This window comes from Pan troglodytes, chromosome 14 (assembly GCF_028858775.2).
Source record: "Pan troglodytes isolate AG18354 chromosome 14, NHGRI_mPanTro3-v2.0_pri, whole genome shotgun sequence".
Lineage (NCBI taxonomy): Eukaryota > Metazoa > Chordata > Mammalia > Primates > Hominidae > Pan > Pan troglodytes.
Genome location: NC_072412.2, coordinates 24,068,299 through 24,090,959, shown reverse-complemented (window position 1 = coordinate 24,090,959; position 22,661 = coordinate 24,068,299). Strand labels below are relative to the sequence as shown.

The 22,661-nt window shown below is 39.4% G+C and overlaps 1 protein-coding gene across 16 annotated transcripts in view; it reads left to right on the top strand.

The window, feature by feature from the left end:
• Window positions 1–22,661, top strand: part of CENPJ (centromere protein J) — a 45,821-nt gene that overhangs the window by 7,287 nt on the left and 15,873 nt on the right. For 11 of the 16 annotated variants that reach the window (XR_010150304.1, XR_010150307.1, XR_010150305.1 and 8 more), the window contains exons 2-9: window positions 8,481–8,990; window positions 9,503–9,626; window positions 11,484–11,780; window positions 13,454–13,565; window positions 14,391–14,493; window positions 14,624–16,238; window positions 17,528–17,660; window positions 21,999–22,164. Coding sequence is in view for 10 of the 16 variants with exons in the window: in XM_063791872.1 (XP_063647942.1) it covers window positions 8,547–8,990; window positions 9,503–9,626; window positions 11,484–11,780; window positions 13,454–13,565; window positions 14,391–14,493; window positions 14,624–16,238; window positions 17,528–17,660; window positions 21,999–22,164 (2,994 nt within the window). In the remaining 6 variants the exon portion in view is untranslated. 16 annotated transcript variants of the gene reach the window in all.

The following is a 22,661-nucleotide window of genomic DNA, read 5'->3' as shown; positions in this document are numbered from 1 at the left end:
ATTCAGGAATAATAGATATCCAGTAAAGTGCGCTAATCTTAAGTGTACAGCCTAAGTGTATCCACCCCCTGTATTAACCTTCCCAGTTGTTGAAGTCAAAAATTTGGAGATGAATATCTAAGTTTAACGTTTTATTTGGGAAGAAAGAATGGCAGTTCCAGGCGTACAGACCAGGTGGTCTTCAGTATGTCCAAAGAACAAAGAGAAAGCTGGAGGTTTTATAAAAAAGAGAATTGTTATATGTGTCGCTCTTCGAGAAAGTTCATTGGTTCTCCTAAGGTTCTGGGGAGGCAGCAGGTCCTACCGAGTGGGCCATGGTGGAGGGCAAAATTAGTCCTACAATTGCAGCAAGTTACCTCAGCATCTATAGATCAAACTGGTCTCGGGTTACAACCGGCAGTTTCAGCATACTGACTTATAGAGAATTCCATTCTTGGAGCAAAGTTGTGTGTCCTGAGTGCCTTTCCCTCTTGACTTCTTGATTGTTTAGTTGGCTATGACAAGAATGACTCAATTTGTATGATCAACTTTCACACAGTCAGGACAACTCCCATTTTCCTGGATAACGACCAATATGCCACTTATAACTATGGGTTTATTTTGCCTGTTCTTCAGCTTCATATACATGGAAACATGGGCCAGGTGCGGTGGCTCATGCCTGTAATCCCAGCATTTTGGGAGGCCAAGCCAGGTGGATCACTTGAGGTCAGGAGTTCGAGAACAACCTAACATAGTGAAACCCCATCTCTACTAAAAATACAAAAAAAAAAAAAAAGCCAGGTATGGTGGTGCATGCTTGTAGTCCCAGCTACTCTGGAGGCTGAGGTGGGTGAATCGCTTGAACCCAGGAGGCTGAGGTTGCAGTGAGCCAAGATCACACCACTGCACTCTAGCCTGGGCAACAGAGTGAGACTCCATCTCAAAAAAAAAAAAAAAAAAAAAAAAAAAAAGGAATCATATTTGTCTGATGTTCACACATCATTATTTATTTTTGTTACTGCCTGTGGCAGCAATTTTTGTTTTTTTAAATGCCTGAATAGCTGTGGTTCTCAAAGTGTGATACAGTGAGAAAATGTACATCACATTGGCATTTTTGTTTTTGGTTATTAAATGGTTGGCAGGCAATCATCTTGTTCCAAGAAAATCTTCAGTTGCAATTAATGGTACAGTAAGCCTTTATACAACTCTTCTACAACTCAACCAGGGAGCGATGGCAAAAACACAGTATCATTATGTTCACTGTCTTCTATGTCTTTTAACAGTTCTATAAACTGGCAGTTGATAGCATTTGTACATACTGAACAATCAACTATATTCATGATACTATTCGTGGATTATGCTTCAGAAAACCAAACACAAGAATTTTCAATGTGTATTATACAGGGGAATGAATCAGCGAGGGAAACAGCAGTCTCTTGTTGTAAAATCGCATTAAATTCAGATTTTTTGCCTTATAGAATGACACCATCTGTCATGATAGAAACTGATTTTTAGGCTGGGCGCAGTGACTCACACCTGTAATACCAGCACTTTGGGAGGCCGAAGCAGGAGGATGGCTTGAGCCTAGGAGTTCAAGATCAGCCTGGGCAACATAGGGACACCCTGTTTCTACAAAAAAATTAAAAAATAAAAAATAAGCTGGGCGTGGTGACACATACCTGTAGGCCCAGCTACTCTGGAGGCTGAGATGGGAGGATCACCTAAGCACTGGAGGTTGAAGCTGCCGTGAGCCGTGATTGTGCCAATGCACTTCAGCCTGGGCGACATTGTGAGACCCTGTCTCAGAAAAAAAAAAAGAAAAGAAAAAAAGTAATGTTTTCATATCTAGCTAAAATTCTTCTGTCAGACATAAAATACTGGGCGCAGGGGCTCACGCCTGTAATCCCAGCACTTTGGGAAGCCAAGGTGGGAGAATGGCTTGAGCCCAGGAGTTTGAGACCAGCATGGGCAACACAGGGGGACCACTCTTTACAAAAAATTAAAAGATGAGCTGGGTGTTGTGGTATATGCCTATGGTCCCGGCTACTCCGGAGGCTTGAGGTGGGAGGATCACTGGGGCCTGGGTGGTAGAGGCTCCCCTGAGCCGTGATCATGCCACTGCACTCCAGCCTGGGTGACAGTGAGACCCTGTCTCAAGGCAAAAAAAAAGATTAAAAAATATCCATGTCACAGGTTCAGTATCAGGCTTTGAATTGATATCATCTCTTTGTAAATTTAGATAATCTGTGAGATAAAACACACCTAAATTGGTGATTGGTCAGTCTCTCATTGCATTACTCAGATAAAGCTAAAGACAAGTGCTTGTAATTTTTTATGGCTTTGAACCTGGATGGTAATAGAAGGGTCTATGGACAATTGTTTGGTCACTTCGTTGAAAATTTTTCACTTTTTAGAAAATATCTTTAACCTTTTAATTAAAATATCTTTTTAAATCTCACAGTGTTCTAACAAAATTTCCTCAACTCAGATAACCTATTTACCTCCTCTTCATCTGAAAATAATTTTCTTTTTTCTTTTCATTTCTATCTCTTTCTCTCCCCTCACCCTCCTTCTTTCCAGGCTTTTTTATAACTGGCCAAAGTTAAAAGGTCAGATTCTGTTCAAAATCATAAAACTTTTTTTTTTGTTGGCTATTTAGTTCTGACACAGGTGACTAATTACAGTTGACTCTCGAACAACATGAGTTTCAACTTTGTGGGTTCGCTTATGCTTGGATTTTCTTCCACTTTGTCACCCTTGAGACAGCAAAACCAACCCTTTCTCTTCCTAAGCCTAGTCCAATGTGAGGACTAGTGACACAAAGACCTTTACTATCCATTAAGTGGAAGTGGATCATCATAAAGGTCTCCCTGCATATCTTTCATATGTTTATGTTTTTTAGACACAAAACATAAATGAAGTCTGAATACCTTTATGATGATTCATTTCCACTTAACCAATAGTAAATATGTATATTTTTTATTATTTTCTTAACTTTTCTTCTCTAGCTTACACTATTGTAAAAATACCATATATAATACACATAACATACAAAATATGTGTTAACTGTTATTGATAAGGCCTCCAGTCAACAGTAGGCTATTAGCAGTTAAGTTTTGGAGAAGTCACAGTTATACTTAGATTTTCGGTTGCATGGGGAGTTGGTCCCCCTAACCCTTACTGTGTTGTTCAAGGGTCAACTGCATATCAATTTGTTTTTTTATTATTGAGAATAAACTTATAAAAAATTGCTGTGTTTTTGCTGAAAATGTCTCAATATTAGTTATCTTAAAATTTTTTACAACTTTTTCTGTTCGCTTTGCCACAGCAAATTGTGGTTGCCATTTGATGTGAAACTTGTGAGGTGCCTCCTTCCAGTCTTTTTTCCTTCGCTGTTCTGGTCATAGTACTAGCTTCTGCATCTCCACTTGAGTCTTCCATAGTGTAGCTTTGTTTTAAATTTTAAAAATTGTTCATACATCTTTTTCAAACTAGAAAAATATGCCATAATTAAAATACTAAACATTTCAACTTAATTCCTGCTATGGCTTGAATGTCCGCTCCAAAACTCCTGTTGGAAACTTGATTCCCAATGCAACAGTGTTGAGCGGTGAGAAATTTAAGAGGTGATTAGGTCATGAGGGCTCCACCCTAATGAATGGATTAATGCTGTTATCTCAGAAGTGGGTTACTGATTTCAGGGGTGGCTTTGTTATAAAAGAGAGCCTCTCTCTCACAGGCTGTTTTGCCTTTCTACTCTTCCCCCATGGGACAACACTTGCCAGTTGCCAATGCCATGCTCTTGTTTTTCCCAGCTCCAGAACTGTGAGAAATAAATTTCTTTATAAATTACCTAGTCTCTTCTCTGGTATTCTTTATAGCAGCAGAAAATGGACCAAGATGATTACCAATTACAATTTAAATAGATCACTGTAACTTGTACTGTTTTCATAAACTATTCAGATAGACACATAACAGTGTTATATCCATGTGTTGAAAAAAATTATTCAAACAGAATCAGTCCATTGACACTGATGAGATTGCAGACATGTTTCTTTGCAATCTGGGGGGTGATGCACACTGACATGGGCTTCAGTACAGCAGCATCTTATGCCATGCAGTGGTTAAAGTGAAATGCAGTCCTACCAAGAGAATAAAAGTGTTTAAGAGAAAAATATTTTGTACTTATTCACTTTTTAAATTTAATTAACTTTAATTAAAGTGGAAAATTCAGTTCTTCAGTCACATTAGCCACATTTCAAGTGCTCAGTAGCCATGTGACTATATGGTTGCCATACTGAATGCATAGGTCCATGTAATTGTAATTTATTTATTTATTTTTGAGACAGAATGGCTCTGTCCCCCAGGCAGGAGTGCAGTGGCGCGATCTCGGCTCACTGCAAGATCTGCTGCCTCCCAGGTTCACGCCATCCTTCTGCCTCAGCCTCCCCGAGTAGCTGGGACTACAGGCGCCCGCCACCACGCCCGGCTAATTTTTTGTATTTTTAGTAGAGACGGGGTTTCACTGTGTTAGCCAGGATGGTCTCGATCTCCTGACCTCGTGATCCTCCCGTCTTGGTCTCCCAAAGTGCTGGGATTACAGGCGTGAGCTACCGCACCGGGCCGTAAATGTATTTTTTTGTCTTTATTTCTGATAATACACACTGCTGTGCACTTTGTCTTTGTAACTAGCAACATATCTTGGATATATTCACTACTTCCATATCAGTAAAGAGCTTACTTGTTCTTTTTAACAGTTGCATAATATGATTACCATGATTAGCTGATCTCCTGTTAATGGACATTTACTTTCAGTTTATTGCAAATGTGAGTTTATGCCAGTATAACTGTGGGACAAAATGCCTAGATGTGAAATTGCTGAGTCAAAGTTCCTCTGCATTTACAGTTGGCTGGATGTTGTCATATTGTCCTTCAAAATGTTGTACCAGTTTATTTGCTCAGTAAGTACTTCACAAAAGAGTTTCTTCAAGTTGAATGGTGAAAAACAAACAAAAGCAAAAAAGAGTTTCTGTTTTTCCTACTGGGTATTACCAGTTTTTAGTTTTTGCCAACCCAGGGTGGGGAAAAAATGGTAATGTTACTGTTTTCATTTCCATCTCTTCAGTGGAGTGAGAATGCGCATGTTTTAATGTTTTGGCATCTGTATTTCTTTTTCTGTTTATATTTTTTATATGTTTATGTTTTTTAGACACCGAGTATGAAATGACATACGTGTTTGCCTCCACATTGCCCTTTTTCATTTTCCTTTGATTATATATATATTTTGCTGTATTATATTGATAAAGTCTAGAATTGTGTCTGGAAAGTAGTGTGAGATGTTATTCCACTTCAGTACTAGACTCTTCCCATCTCCTCAAGAACATGACTGTAGCAATTCTCCCCTTTCTCCATCCTCATCAGCCTACACAAACATGCTTTTATTTCTCCTATTGTAAAAAATACTCCTCTTCACCTTACTTTTCTATGTAATTCCTTCCCTTTATAACAGAACTCCTGGTGTTAGCTGTGCCTACTGTCTTCAATTTCTTATTCTGTCATGCATCCTCTCCACTCAAGCTTTTGCTGTCCCTGCCCTCAGCTACTCTCATTGAAGTTCTCATGACCTTTGCTTTGCCAAATTCAGAGGTCAGTTCTCAGTTCTCCTTACCCTTCATCTGTTTCACAGCATTTAACATAGCTCTTTCCTCCTCGAAACACTTTCATCACTTAGCCTCAAGGACACTACACTTTTTGCCTCTTATCTGTTTTTGTTGTTGTTGTTGTTGTTGTTGTTTTCGAGATGGAGTCTTGCACTTGTTGCCCAGGCTGGAGTGCAATAACGCTATCTCGGCTCACTGCAACCCCCGCCTCCTGGGTTCAAGCAATTCTCCTGTCTCCTGAGTAGCTGGGATTACAGGCTCCCGCCACCACACCTAGCTAATTTTTTGTATTTTTAGTAGAGATGGGGTTTCACCATGTTGGCCAGACTGGTCTCGAACTCCTGACCTTAGGTGATCCACCCGCCTCGGCCTCCCAAAGTGCTGGGATTACAGGCGTGAGCCACTGCGCCCAGCCGCCTCCTCTCTTTTTGACTACCCTCAATCCCTCATTGATCTCATCCAGTGTCAAGGCTTTAAATACCATCTTTATGCTGAGGATGTCCAAATTTATGCTTCACAGCCTTGGCCTCTTCGGTGAGTTCCATTCTGGTGCACCCAGCTGCTGACCCAGTGTCTCTATGTGCATATTTCATAGGCATCTTAAAATGTCCTGAATTCAACTCTTGGTCTCTGATTCCCCAAAACCTGTGTCAATCCTCCATCTTCCGCATTTCAGTGAATGGCAAATCTGTTCTTCCAGGTGCTCAGCCAGGAAATTTTAAGAAATGAAGGAGAAGATCCTATTGATCTCTGGAGGTTGGTAGACAATAAAGGAGGGGCAGTAGATTGTATAGTTTGGTCATATGAGAGTCAGAATTGCTTTTTATTAATTTATTATTAATTAATTTATTATTTTTTGAGATAGAGTCTCACTCAGTTGCCTAGGCTGGAGTGCAGTGGTGTGATCTTGGCTCACTGCAGCCTTTGCCTCCCAGGTTCAGGCGATTCTCCCGCCTCAGCCTCCTGAGTAGCTGGGATTACAGGCGTGCACCCTGACGCCTGGCTAATTTTTTTATATTTTTATTAGAAACGGGGTTTCACCATCTTGGCCAGGCTGGTCTCGAACTCCTAACTTCAAGTGATCTGGCTGCCTTGGCCTCCCAAAATGCTGGGATTATGGCGTGAGTCACCACACCCGACTTATTTATTTATTTTTTGAGACAGGGTTTTGTTCTGTTGCCCAGGCTGGAGTTCAGTGACACAATCACGGCTTACAGCAGCCTCGACCTCTTGGGCTCAAGCAATCCTGCCACCTCAGAACTCCCAAGTAAAATTGCTTTTTATGGTCTAGAAAAGGAGTGTGTAGTCTGGAAGGAGCAAAAGAATAAGAATATATGTTTTGTCTCCAGGCTCAGTGATACTGGAGTATGGGCTCCATACAAACAGATGTTCTCAGGAAGGTGAGGGAGTCCTCAGAGAAGAGGTTGAGGATAATGGGGATTTTGCTGATGATGGACTGTTAGTGTTTTGGGGCTCGGATGTTTGGGAGATGGAACAGAATAAGGTGTAGGGATTACTGTGTAAGAAGTGAAGCCTGGCTCTGGATCTCAGGGCTTCCTGTGGTGAGTGATATAATAGGTTTAAATAGGTAGGAAATGGTGATGGGGTTTGAGAACTGGGGGTTTCTGGAGGAATGGGGTGTCAGTGGGAGTGTCTTGCAGATGAAGGTTAGGAAGGCTGGGTGGCTGGGTCTTTACTTACCCTGCCCCTGATAGCTGCACAACTTGCACCTTCTCCATCCCTTGGTCCTTAATTTTACCTTCTAAATGAGGATGCTGTCCACCCTGTCTAAAGTTACAACCTCCTTTTCCCACGTGGCTTTTATTTTTCCCCTTTGCACTTATTGCTATTTAACATACTGTATAATGTGTGTGTGCGTGTGTGTGTGTGTCTTCCCCACTAGACTGTGATTTATGAACTGCTATGTACCCAGGGGCAAAAACAATATCTGGCACAGAGTAAGAACCCAATAAATGTTAGTTGAGTAAAATCAGACACAGACAGAGGCAAGGCTTATCTTCTCTGTTATGTCCTGTTTAAGTATATCTATCACACAGTGCAAAGTTACAGTAGGAATTTGGTTAATTTTAAAGTCTGATAATTCATACAGAGTTATGGCATAAGCCAATGTAATTTTCATTGGCTTATGCCATAAGAATTACATTTCTCCTACCTGCCAGACATGGTGCTTGGCAGTAGTGAATATATAGATATCTTCAAGGAACTTCACGGATTAGTAATGAACATGAAAGCAAAATGCCACTAATAATGAGATGAGTGCTAGAAGAGTAATGTCACTATTTTACCTCTAGGAATACAGATGAGGGGCTATCTGGTGGGTGAGGTGTTAGTAGGGAGACGAGAGAGGAAGGGACAGGTGAAACTGCCAGGTAAAGCCAGGAGTGCTGGTGGTGACTTTTGTGCTAGAACTAGGGAGAAAACAGGTTCACCAACTGGGCAAAGAAGCAATGTTAAACTAGGGCCAGAAGCAAGAAAGTGCTTAGTGTGGGTAATATCTGATAGTGGCTTTTTTTTTTTAAGTGAATAACTTAAAAGGTATTTTATCTTCCATTGTTTAGTTCAGCTAATCTAGCACTTGTATAAAATCATTAGTAATTGAATGGTTAAGTCAAGAAGGATCTTAGGTTTTTGATCTACTCAATTTGGTTATTTTTAAAACTTAAAAAAATGTAGCTCAATGCCCAATTGCTTTGCTAGTTAAGGTCTTTTGTATATGAAATATTGAGGACATGTTTATGCTGGGTTGAGGTTTGGGCTTATTTTTGGTAGGACATCTAATGGCTTTACCTAATACATTTTGTTGGCTATTTTTGTCTACAGGTGTTGGAAATCAATAGCTCTTCTAGCCTTTGCATTGTTTAAATATAATAGTGTCATTGGACTAAGATGTTCCTGATGCCAACCTCTTCAGAGTTAAACAGTGGGCAGAACTTCCTAACCCAGTGGATGACCAATCCTTCTCGGGCTGGGGTCATATTAAATCGTGGATTTCCTATTTTGGAAGCAGACAAAGAGAAGCGAGCAGCTGTGGACATTTCTACCAGCTTTCCTATTAAAGGCACACATTTTTCTGATAGCTTCAGCTTTATAAATGAAGAAGATTCACTTCTTGAAGAACAGAAGTTGGAGTCAAACAGCCCTTACAAACCACAGTCAGATAAATCTGAAACCCATACAGGCTTTCCTTGCATTAAAAAGGGACCACAGGTAGCGGCATGTCACAGTGCTCCTGGACACCAGGAAGAAAACAAAAATGACTTCATCCCACATCTTGCGAGTGAATTCAAAGAAGGGGCTTATAAAGACCCACTTTTTAAAAAACTTGAACAGGTACAATAGGATTTGGCCTACTGTGAATTTATGTCATTGCAGGTTTCTGTTTATGTAATAAAGTCATTTGTTCTAGGTCTTCTTGTTTTTTCCCCTTCACTCTGAAATCCTCAGAATACCAGATTTTGCCCTTTGTCTAATGTGAAACATTTAAGTGTGTTTAATTAGCACTTATAATAACTTTAAGTTGTTACCTCATTTGGCAAAAAGTAAGAAATGGTTGATCAAGTATTAGGGGAAAAAATTGGATGATATACTGATGCCCATCCTATTTTAACAATCAAAGGATTTATATGACTGTTTCGGTTTCTTAGTTGAGATAGTTGATAAGATTTCCTTCGTAAGGATGTGAGTTTTAGATTTTCGGTGGCTGATTTAGTTACCTAGGGATCCCTGTCTAAAACTTCTTACCAGGAAAGATAGGAGGAGGGAGATGGGAGGAATTAAGGGAACGAGGGGTCCATGAAGAATTGTAAAGTTGATTTAATAAAGTTAATTTTGTATTTAAAAAGCTGAAAGAAGTACAACAGAAGAAGCAGGAACAATTGAAGAGGCAACAGTTGGAGCAACTACAGAGACTCATGGAAGAACAAGAGAAGCTGCTCACCATGGTGTCTGGGCAGTGCACACTTCCAGGTATGCTTTGCCTACACAGGGCCTCAGTATAATGCACATTTCTTACCTGTAGTTGTTTGACATGTTATTTCTGTCGTTCCTGTATCATGTGTTGTGAACTCCAGTTTCTTTAAGAGCTAGCCCGATAAATGTGAAATGGTAGAGTTGTAATACAACTGGAACAAGAAGGAGCTGCCGCATTCTGGTGTGCGCATGCCCTGCTTTAAGGCATTGATGTTTATTCATTAAAAAAAAGAAAAATGAGCTGGGTGTGGTGGTCCATGCCTGCAGTCCTAGCTACTCTGGAGACTGAGGTGGGAGGATTGCTTGAGCCCAGGAATTTGAGGCTGCAGCAGTGAGCTATAATGGCACCACTGCATTCCAGCCGGGCAACAGAGTGAGACCCTGTCCCCCCAAAAAAGGTCCAACAGAAGAAAAGTCAGATTTGGCCTAGAGCTGCTGCTGGTATCCAACCCCTGCCTGATGAATGAAAACTGTTGGGTGTCATAAAGGTAAATACATGTAGGAGCCACTCTGTTCAGCTGAAGAACCATACCAAAGATATTTTCTGTGGTAGGAGATGACAGTATTCTGTTGTGTGACCCATCAGTTAACGGAAAGCATCATGTGCCAATCAGGAAAGAAAACTGGAAATGTGACCTGGAGCAGTGGTTTGAAAGTTTCTTGACCACACTCTGTAGTAGTAAAAATGTTTAAAATCGTGACTCATAATGACAAAGCAATTTCATGTCATCAGTCCTTATTGGTGTTCCTGGCATGTAGTGAGGACATTTTCTATCTCGTTTATTCTAGTTCTATATCATTTTAAAAAATGCTACATCCGATAATAAAATTATTATAGATTGTGTCCCATAGTTTGAAAAAAACTGAGGTTGGAGCCATGTGTTTGCTTCTTTTAAGAAATATACTTTACTGACCCAGGAAAGCACCTATTCTGCTCAGAGATTATGCTGGGCATTGAGAATACAAGGAAAAAAAGACTTGGCAAGTGAGTGAGGCTGGGTGCAGGGGTCAGGTGGGGTGTGGTCGTGAGAAATTGTAGCACATAAACAATGGTTTAGGGAATTTGGATGTTTAACTTAGAGAATATAGAAAACATTTGTGTGCCTTAAAATAGTTGAATGGCTTAGGGTTTCTTTATGGAATACATACAAAGAATAATCAAGATCACTTAAATAACAGCTGTGATACTTTTAAAGGTAGAACCGCACTATGACAGAATGACAGGGAAGCTGATTTCAAAGTTATTTACATAAGAACTAGCCTCATGCAGTCATGGAGCAGTTTGCTTTGGAGCAGTAGTTTTCAAATATTTTGGTCTCAGGATCCCTTAGGATTCTTAAATATTTGAGAGTCCCAAAGAACTTTTGTTATATGGGCTGTATTTACCAATAACTTACTGCATTAGAAATTTAAACAGGCTAGACATGGTGGCTCACACCTGTAATCCCAGTACTTTGGGAGGCCAAGGCCGGCAGATCACCTGAGGTCCGGAGTTCAAGACCAGCCTGGCCAACATGGTGAAACCCTATCTGTTCTAAAAATATAAAAAATTAGCTGGGCGTGGTGGCACACGCCTGTAATCCCAGCTACTCAGGAGGCTGAGGCACGAGAATCACTTGAACCCAAGAGGTGGAGGTTGCAGTGAGCTGAGATCGCACCACTGCACTTCAGCCTTGGCGACAGAGCGAGACTGTCTCAAACAATCAATGGTTTTGTTAAACACCATTTCCTAATAAAGGGAAAAAATACTGTTGTCACTGTGGAGAAGTCTTTGTGGGGTGGGGGTCACTACTGGGGATAAAAGAGAAAATGTTGAAGGAAGTCATCAGCTTTGTTGCTTTTCTTAATTGTAAGGTTTGAGTTTACTGCCTGATGATCAGAGCCAGAAGCACAGGTCTCCAGGAAATACCACCACTGGAGAGAGAGCCACATGCTGCTTCCCATCATATGTCTACCCGGACCCAACCCAGGAAGAAACATACGCGTCCAACATTTTATCCCATGAGCAAAGCAACTTCTGTAGAACTGCTCATGGAGATTTTGTCTTAACTTCAAAACGTGCGTCTCCTAATTTATTTTCTGAGGCACAGTATCAAGAAGCACCTGTGGAAAAAAATAATTTAAAAGAAGAAAACCGTAACCATCCTACAGGTGAGCTACTTATGTTTCTCTCTTCTGTGCTTATACTGTTACTAAGTTGTCCTAAGATGAAGCCTTTCCATGTTTTTTCTTTAAAAATTATTTTTTCAGAGATGGAGTGTTGCCGTGTTGCTCAGGCTGGACTCAATCTCCTGGGCACAAGTAATCTTCCCCCATCAGCCTCTCAGGTAGCTGGGACTATAGGCATGTGCTACCCTGCCAGCTCTTTCTGTATGATTATTTTTTTTTGTCCCCTGTGGTGTGTTTTTTTTTTTTGAGACAGTCTCGCTCTGTCACCCAGGCTGGAGAGCAGTGGCACAATCTCAGCTCACTGCAACCTCTGCCTCTCGGGTTCAAGTGATTCTTGTGTCTCAGCCTCCCAAGTAGCTGGGATTACAGGTATGTGCCACCATGCCCAGATAATTTTGTGTATTTTTAGTAGAGATGGGGTTTCAACATGTTGGCCAGGCTAGTCTCAAACTCCTGGCCTCAAGTGATCTGCCTGCCTTGGCCTCCCAAAGTACTGGGATTGCAGATCTGAGCTACTGCACCCAACCATAATGCCTTGTTCCTAATTTAGAGTTAATTCATCGGTGTGGAAAGCTCAAATATGTTTTTCTTCTTTTTTACACAACATGTTTCCATAGCCTTTTATTTTGGAAAATTTCAAACATCTAGAAAAGTTGAAAGACCACTGCAGTTATTACTGATATACCCACCACCTAGATTGAGCAGTTAATATTTTGCTATATTTACTTTGTCAGTGTATGTATGTGTATATGTACCTTTTACATGTATATCGTTATCTTTACTTCTATATGTGTATAATTTGCTGAACCATTTCACTGAAAATAATATGCAGGTATCTTGTTACTTCATTCCAAATATTTCAGTATGCATCAAGCAAAAATTAGGACATTCATCTGTATAACCACAGTGCTATTATTGTATCTAAAGAAATTAATGATAATTCCTTAATATTCAAGTCCATTTTGGGATTCCCCCAGTTATCCCAAAATATCTTTTAAAGGTGCTTTTTTTTTAAAAGGATCCAATCAAATTAATGCATATCCAGTCAAGTTCATGTATTACGTTTGATTCTTATAACTCTTTAGCCTTTTTAATCTCTAGAAAACCCCACACTTTTTTCCTCATGACATTAACCTTTTGAAGAATGTCAAGTGTCTTTATTTTATTTTATTTTATTTTATTTTATTTTATTTTATTTTTGAGACAGGGTCTTCCTCTGTCACTTAGGTTGGAGTCCAATGGCACCATCTTGGCTTACTGCAACCTCTGCTTGCTCTCAGCCTCCCAGGTAGCTGGGATTACAGGCATGTGCCACCACGCCTGGCTAATTTTTTTTTTTTTTTTTTTTGTAGAGACGGGGTTTCGCCATGTTGGCCAGGCTGGGCTCGAATTCCTGGCCTCAAGTGATTCTCCCGCCTTGGCCTCCCAAAGTGCTGGGATTACAGGTGTGAGCCACCACACCCGGCCTCAAGTGTCTTAATTGGAGTTTTGTAGTTTCTCTTAATTATATTAAAGAATTCCTTGAGTGTTGTAAAATCTTTGATATACATTACTTTTAATTAAAAAATTTTTGGCATAGTAACTTGTAGAATTCTCATGTTTTAAGACATTAATATGCTTTTCTTGAGCTAAATTGTTCTTAATTTTTATCTCAGGAGAAAGTATCTTATCATGTTGGGAGAAAGTGACAGAACAGATTCAGGAAGCAAATGATAAGAACTTACAAAAACATGATGATTCCTCAGAAGTGGCTAATATTGAAGAAAGGTATTGTTCGTGTTGAAAGTGAGAAATGTGACTAGTACAATAGCTAGCCTTTATTATTGAACACTTTCTTTGTTTGAAAGATCTATATTTTTCTTGTTTTTGGTTGACTATGCTTTTAAGGTTAAAGATACAACCTATTATGTACTGTCAACAACAAAAGAGGTTGAGGAGATATGTCAGTTAAAGCTGCCTTGACATTGTATTCTCAAAGCTTTTTCACTTAAGAGAAACATCTGGATAAAATCAATTTTCTCTCAAATAGTTAAATCCTATTTTTGGAGAAGGGAAAAATTAAGTATTGACATCTCCCATTTGGTGTCACTTATCAATTATAATTGCATTATCAGTTTAGTTACAGAATTTTAAAATATGGCAAAGATTAAGTATTTTATATTTTAAGTAAGTTGATTATTTTAAAATTTTATTTCAAAATTTTTAATATAATATGGACAAAATGACTTTTCTGATTATTGTTCTCACATTAAGGGCCTTTCTTAATTAAAAAAATGCATATTTAGTGATCTATTTTTGAAATACATTTTAAAGTTATTTGATGAATATGTTACTCCATGTGTTAATCTGTGGTCGATAGATGGACTTCAGAAGGGTTCTTAGGACTCCAAAGTCATGTGAAGAGTGTTGTATGTTTCTTTATTTTAAGGTGTGGAGAGGGATTGTGGCTTTTGTTAGGTTCTCAAAGGGAGGCACTGATTTTGGGAAAAGTTAGTTCTCCATGTTGTCAAGGGTTTCTATACCAGGCACACTAAGTGTAAAATATTCACACATTATGATTTGCATGTTAAATAACTTTCTGTTTCTAATTAGGCCCATTAAAGCTGCTATTGGAGAAAGGAAACAGACCTTTGAAGACTACTTAGAAGAACAAATTCAGTTGGAAGAGCAAGAACTGAAGCAAAAACAGCTGAAGGTCAGCAATTGTGCTCTTCTGATTAAATCATTCTAAGGCTTTAGAGATTTATCTATAATTTGCCTTAAAAATAACTTTGAGATCACTTGGATATACCAAAATTAATTCAAATATTATTCTTTTATTTTAGGAAGCAGAAGGACCATTGCCAATCAAAGCAAAACCAAAACAACCATTTTTAAAACGAGGAGAAGGTTTAGCTAGATTTACTAATGCCAAATCTAAGTTTCAAAAAGGCAAAGAAAGTAAACTAGTGACTAACCAGAGCACTTCCGAGGACCAGCCGCTGTTTAAAATGGATAGACAGCAACTCCAGCGGAAAACCGCTCTTAAAAATAAAGAGCTGTGTGCAGACAACCCTATCCTTAAAAAGGACAGTAAAGCTAGAACCAAGAGTGGTTCTGTCACCCTCAGTCAGAAGCCGAAAATGCTGAAGTGTAGTAACAGGAAAAGTCTTTCTCCGTCAGGATTGAAAATACAGACGGGGAAGAAATGTGATGGGCAGTTTAGAGACCAGATCAAATTTGAAAAAAAAGTCACATCTAATAATAAAGAAAATGTACCTGAGTGTCCAAAACCTTGCGATACTGGCTGCACAGGGTGGAATAAGACACAAGGTAAAGACAGACTTCCTCTTTCAACAGGGCCGGCCAGCCGCCTGGCTGCTAAGAGCCCCATAAGGGAGACCATGAAAGAGTCTGAATCTTCTCTTGACGTTTCTCTTCAGAAAAAGTTAGAGACTTGGGAACGAGAAAAGGAAAAGGAAAATTTGGAATTAGATGAATTTTTGTTTTTAGAACAAGCTGCTGATGAAATATCATTTTCTAGTAATTCCTCATTTGTACTGAAAATCTTAGAAAGGGATCAACAGATCTGCAAAGGTCACCGGATGTCTTCCACCCCTGTCAAAGCTGTGCCACAGAAGACAAATCCGGCAGATCCCATTAGTCATTGTAACCGCAGTGAGGATTTGGACCACACTGCACGTGAGAAGGAGAGTGAGTGTGAAGTCGCACCCAAACAACTTCATTCATTGTCCTCAGCTGATGAATTGAGGGAACAGCCTTGTAAAATCAGGAAAGCCGTCCAAAAGAGCACTTCTGAAAATCAGACTGAATGGAATGCACGTGACGATGAAGGTGTTCCAAATAGTGACAGTAGCACTAACTCTGAGGAACAGCTTGATGTTACCATAAAACCATCGACTGAGGATAGAGAGAGGGGCATCAGCAGCAGAGAGGATAGCCCACAAGTCTGTGATGATAAGGGGCCTTTTAAGGACACCAGGACCCAAGAAGATAAAAGGAGAGATGTTGATCTGGATTTGTCTGATAAAGATTACAGTAGCGATGAGTCTAGCATGGAAAGCATAAAACATAAAGTGTCTGAGCCCTCGAGATCCTCATCCCTAAGTATGAGTAAAATGGACTTTGATGATGAAAGAACTTGGACTGACCTTGAAGAGAATTTGTGTAACCATGATGTTGTTCTTGGGAATGAATCCACTTATGGGACGCCGCAGACATGCTACCCTAATAATGAAATAGGTATCCTGGACAAAACAATAAAAAGGAAGATTGCACCAGTCAAGAGGGGAGAAGACTTGAGCAAGCCCAGGAGGAGCAGAAGTCCTCCTACATCGGAGCTGATGATGAAATTCTTTCCTTCTTTGAAACCAAAACCAAAGTCAGATTCACACTTGGGAAATGAACCCAAGTTAAACATAAATCAAGACCAACCACCTGGTGAGTCAGAGCATTATAAAATATGTATCAGAATGTTACAAATTTAACATTAATCAGTATGCTGTCAGAATGCTTAAAATCCTAACTTTCCTTATTGCTCAATAGAAGTCAAATTAATGGGTGATTTGTAAAAATTTGATTTATTTTATGGGTCTATATGAGGCTTTAAAATTAATTATTTTTTAATAAAGTGAGATAACATCAAAGCTTCTACGTTTCCTTTCTTCCCCAGACCTGGTTCAAGTGCCCCTTCCTAGAGGTACCAGTATTACCATTTCGTTTGTGTATTCTAAAGAGTCTGTGCATATAAAGGCATATGTGTCAGTTTGTATATAATTACCTTTCTATACAAATGAAAAGACTCTTTTTGTATACTGTCCTGCACCTTGCTTATGATAAATTTTGAAGATTGTTCTAACGCATGTACACACCTACCTCATTCCATTTAACGGATGTGTAGTATTTCCGTTGATGTAACGGACTTTTTAAACTCACCCTGAAAGATTCCTTTCCATTATATTATATTATAAATTAGCAGAGCATAGGTGCTTTAAAATAGAAATTAAAATAGAAATTATAACGTTCATTTTCAAAAATTCTGATTTTAAAAGTAATTTTTTTGTACAAAGTTTGGAAGCTTAAAAAGCACAGAAGCAAAAATATTTACAACTTAACTACCCAAAAGTAACTGCTATGCCATTTTGGGATATTTCATTCCAGTCATTTTTTCTATGTAGTTTTAATATGACAGAGTTGTATAACTTACCTCATTTCTTTAGCCTTGTGGATCACATTTAGTTTCTAAAAAAGTACTAATTGATAAAAATGCTTGAAGGACAGAAGCACCGGCTATTTTACATTTTAAATAGCAAATTTGATAAAGGGAAAACAATTTGCATTTATTTGATTAATAGTAGGGGTAAACTTTGATTTTGGTGTTGATTAGCTCTTCAGATCTCTTGTGGATTACTTATTCATATTCTTAAGCTATTTATATATATTGGTCTTTGAAAAATTGATTTGAATGATTTCTTTTTATGTATCATGTTGATTCCTTGTCAGGTCGATACTCTTTTGAGGTAGTTTAATTCTTTCATAAATTCCCACTGATTTCCTCAGGAAAGTTAGGTTTAATTTTTTTTCCTTTTCATGTTTGAAGCATTGTTTCTAATGCATTTTAATAGCACAGATGTTTGCCATATTCTTAGCTCTTAGTGTTACTAGCTAGCTAGTGTTTTTGCTGCAGTAATGCCTTTTTTGAAGTTCAGTATTTATGGCCTATTTCATAGGTGACAATGCTCGATCCCAGGTTTTGAGAGAGAAAATTATTGAATTGGAAACAGAAATAGAAAAGTTTAAAGCTGAGAACGCATCTTTAGCTAAACTTCGCATTGAACGAGAAAGTGCCTTGGAAAAACTCAGGTACGTTTGGGTCTGTAAGTTGGGAAAAAATATGCAGTGACTCAGTTATACCTTTAAGACCATCTATAAACAGTCTGAAACAATTTAAATCAGTCAAACAAATATAACTGAAAAGGAGGTGAGATCTGTATCGTATAAGTTTTTTTTACTGAATAAAATGACCCAGTGTAGTCAATGATGTGTACAAAGGGGAATTTTTCTTAGTGGAGAGATCATAAATTAAAATTTGAAAAACAGTTTGGAGCTATGGTACCTTCAAGTGGTACTTTGGCTAGTTAGTTTATTGGTTTCTCTGGTCTGCTGTAACAAAGTACCAGCAACTGGGTAGCTTTAAACAATAGAAATGTATTTTCTTGTGATTCTGGAGGCTGTAAGTCCAAAGTCCGGGCATCAGCAAGGCGGGCCATGCTGGCTCCTCCAGCTTCTGGTGGTTTCAGGCACACCTTGGTATGTCTTGGATTGCAGCTACATCACTCCAGTCTCTGCCTCTGTGGTCACATGGCCATCTTCCCTCTGTATGTGTCTTCACATGGCATTCTCCTCTGTGTGTGTTTGTCTTGGTGCCTCTTTTAAGGATAGGGTCATATTGGTTTAAGGGCCCACCCTACTCCAGTATAACGTCATCTTAACTGGCATCTTAATTGTATCTGCAAAGGCCCTATTCACAGGGATTGGGACTTCAACATATTGTTTTAGAGGACACAACTCCCCTACAGCAGTCGATAGTATGACATATCGTCTCCTACCCTAGGTCATGATCTTACCTGACTTTATTGGTTAGCAAAACTTGAACTGAACTTACATGAGGCTATTTATATATATTATATTTATTATTTCTCTCTATATAAATTTTACGTAGACATATTTTTTAATTGTACTTGTGAATAGTACTAAGTTCTGTTGCAGGAACATACTAGTACTTTTTATTCCAGGTGTTGCTCTGGGTCTTGTTGGGGATATTATATGTCACATACACACCGTATTTGTTTGTTTTTTGGTATTTGTTACTTTAATGTTTGAGGAGAAGTTCATACAACTGTAGTTCCCATGGCTGCCTGCTGCGGGATTGGATCTAGGGGATGGTAGCTGCTATGCAAATGCTGAAATTCATCCAAATTTCCCAGCCTCTTTGTTCTTTAGCACTCCCCAGGATGCTGCAAGTCTTTCGTTAGTGTCCAGAGTTCCGAAATGGTTGATTCTGACAGGTGCTGCTAGTTCAATAGCTGCTTTGGTGGAGGGACTGATTGTTGGAGCTTCCTACTCCACCATCTTCCTTAACATCTCTTCCGTATTTCTTTTCTAAAACCTGAAAAATATGAATTCTAAAGCACATCTGGCCCATAAGTTCCAGATAAAGGTTTATAGACAGCTATTAATCCACTTAAAAAGGAAATTCGGTTACTATACTATAATCTGCAGTATGCTTAAAAATCAAATTCTGAAAATTTGTTACTTTTTAATGGAAACATCTTTGTTTTTCTGCTGATACATACTGTAAATATATGCTTATCATAGTAGTTATGGGTAAAATGTGGAACTTATTCCAATCCGTTCTCCACCCAAGATCACTTTTAAAACGTCTCTGCTTCATTATTTCAAAACGGACATCTTTTTCTTTTAAAGAACATTTAAGTCATAAGATAATGGCTGGGTTTTTGTTTTTTTGTTGTTGTTTTTTGTTTTTTTTAGCATTTTCCCTATTTTGGTTTTGCTTTGTTCTAAGCAAAATTCAGTCCTCGAATTTAGACATTGTGTTATCCTTCCCAATTTACAGATGAGGAAACTGATGCACTGAGAAGCAAGTTTTTAAAGTTTACCTCCTTAGTCAGTGACAGAGAGCCTCAGTGCCAGCCTAGGCAGTGTGGTTCAGTAGAGCCCTGGGCTCTACTGTATGGGCTCTTTAATCTGCTTTTTATTTTATTTTTATTTTTTTGAGATAGGGTCTGGCTTTATCACCCAGACTGGAGTACAATGGTACAATCTTGGCTCACTGCAACCTCTGCCTCCTGGGCTCAAACCATCCTCCACCTCAGCCTCCTGAGTAGCGGGGACTACAGGCATGCACCACCACGCCCAGCTAATTTTTGTATTTTTGGTAGATACGGGGTTTTGCCATGTTCCCCAGGCTGGTCTTGAACTCCTGGGCTCAAGTGATCCCCCTGCCTTGGCCTCCCAAAGTTCTGGGATTACAGGCATGAGCTATGATGTCCAGCCTTGCTTTTCATTTCAACAACATAATAGACATCTTACCTATTAGCACACCCTAGTCTTCTGTATCCTTTAAATGACTATATTATATGAATGCTACTGTGACTAATCAGTTAATGGAAATTTAGCTTGTTTAGAATTTTCCACATTATAAATTATTCTGCAGGGAATATCATCATATGTATAAGATACTTTTTATTTAAAAATCTACTTCCTTGTGATAAATTTTAAGAATGTCCATTGCCCCAGTCAGCATCTGAGGCTTCTTCTCACCCCTTTCCCCATCACTGGAGTTGAGCGTTAGCAGTCTTTCAAATCTTGCCAACCTGATAATTATGCCATCTTTCACCTGCTAAAGTTTGCATTTCTTTAATTATTGATAAAGTTGAGCATGCTTTTATATTTAGTGGTCATTTGTGTTTATTTTGTAACTTTCTTTGTGATCTTTGCTCATTTATCAGGACATTTAACTTTCTCAAATGTGCCACAAGTATTCCTCCCCCAGTGTTTGCTTTGACTATATGATTGTGTGCACACGGTCGACATTTTGAATAGTCAATAAGAATGTCTTTTACCTTTTCTGTCTGCTCTCCCTCCAGTGAGGCAGGGAGAGACTTGTCCGGTCTCAAGGCTTTAAATGCTGTTACGCCCCAGATCCAGATCTCTCGCCCACATCTCCTATCCCACTGCCTCGTTGTTCTCTCTACCTGGAGAGCTGATGAGTGTTTAAATTGATCATTTAGAAAAAGTGAGCTCCTGATGTTCCCTCCTGAACTTACTCTTCTCTTCTTCTTCCCTGTCTCAGCACATGAGTCTGCTCTTCCATTTGCCCAGTGGAAAATCTTGGAGTCATGCTTGAGTCTTCTCTTGCTCTCTCAGTCCATTTCTAACCCAACTGCTTCACTGCCTCAGAGCTGCCACTCTCCACCAGGACCCCATTGGCTTTCTCTGGTTATTAAATTCACTTCCTAGCAGGTCTCTCTGCTGCCTGCGTCTGTGCTCTTCACACACATCCAGAGCCAGCCTGCGTTTGGACGGTTCATCTGATCAAGGCCTCCTTCCTCTTTTTTTTTGAGATGGAGTTTCACTCTTGTTGCCCAGGCTGGTGTGCAATGGTGCGATCTCGGCTCACTGCAACCTCTACCTCCCAGGTGATTCTCCTGCCTCAGCCTCCCGAGTAGCTGGGATTACAGGCATTCGCCACCATGCCTGGCTAATTTTGTATTTTCAGTAAAGACGAGATTTCTCCATGTTGGTCAGGCTGGTCTCAAACTCCTGACCTCAGGTCCAGCTCCTGGCCTGATCTGCCCGCCTCGGCCTCCCAAAGTGCTGGAATTACAGGAGTGAGCCACCGTGCCTGGCCTGTCTCCTCCTTTTTTGACACCTTCTCCTGCTACCCATCCTTTGCTCACTCTGTTTTAGTCACACTGGCCTCCTGGCTGTTCTTTGAACACCTCAGGCACATTCTTGCCTCAGGGCCTTGGCACTTGCTGCTCCTTCTGCCTGTACTGCTGTGTGTGGACACCCTTGTGACTGGCTCTCTCATTTTCTTCAGGTTTCCTTCATGTTATCTCAGCAAGATAAGCCCTCACATACGACACAGTTTCACCCTCCCACTCTGATATTTTCTAAACTTCTTCCTTGCTTTATTTCTCTGTAATGCTTCTAATATTCCATGTACTTATTTATCTTTATTATCGTCTGTCTTCCAATAGAATGTAAGAAGCTGCATGGGAATACATTTTTTTTTTTTGAGACAGAGTCTGTCGGTGTCGCCCAGGCTGAAATACAGTGGTGCGATCACAGCTCATTATAACCTTGAATTCCTGGGCTCAAGCCTGCCTCAGCCTCCCAGTGTTGGGATTATAGACTTGAGCTACTGTGCCCAGCTAGAATGTTTGTTTTTTTCACTGTGGTTTCCCCACTACTTTGTCGAATGCCTGATTCATCGTAGGCACCCAATGAATGCTTATTGGATGAATGCTTTAGTGAGTGGATTGGCTGTTATTTCAGGCCTATGGATTGAAGATGAATTCACTAGGACTAGCAGTTACTAGCCTGTCAGCAGGTTCTGCACATCACTGCACTGAGATGGTCTCCTTAGGTGATAACATAGTTTGGTCATTTTAGGAAAGAAATTGCAGACTTCGAACAACAGAAAGCAAAAGAATTAGCTCGAATAGAAGAGTTTAAAAAGGAGGAGATGAGGAAGCTACAAAAGGAACGTAAAGTTTTTGAAAAGTATACTACAGCTGCAAGAACTTTTCCAGATAAAAAGGAACGTGAAGAAATACAGGTATGCTAGTTCTTTATGTTATATTCCTGTAAGTTAGTAAAGGTGACAATCTTGTAAGCATCTCAGAGTTATTTCTTATGTCAAAGCAAAACTGTGTATCAATCCATTATTCATTCATTCAGCAAATAATCTGTCTGAGACGGTGTATCAGGAATATCTTTGGTAGTCTGACTTTTAGAGTAGAAGATTTCAGTTCTTTTCTTACTAGTGAAGTCTTCCTAGAAAAGACCACGATAATGTCATGGATGAATTAACAAGCCTGGAGTTGGAAATTCACTAGCGTTATGTTGTGTTAATCTTTTTGACCTATCACCCACCAAATATTGTTAGTTCTGTTCATTTATCATAATTTATGGCTGTAAATAACCAGGTGTTTAATTCTAAAACTTATAAACTGATAGGCCAGGTTATCAGTCTTGTTCATTTCATAGTTAGAAGTGGGCATGCTAAAACTATAAACCTTCTAGAAAAAAATAGGTGAATTTATTTACGACATT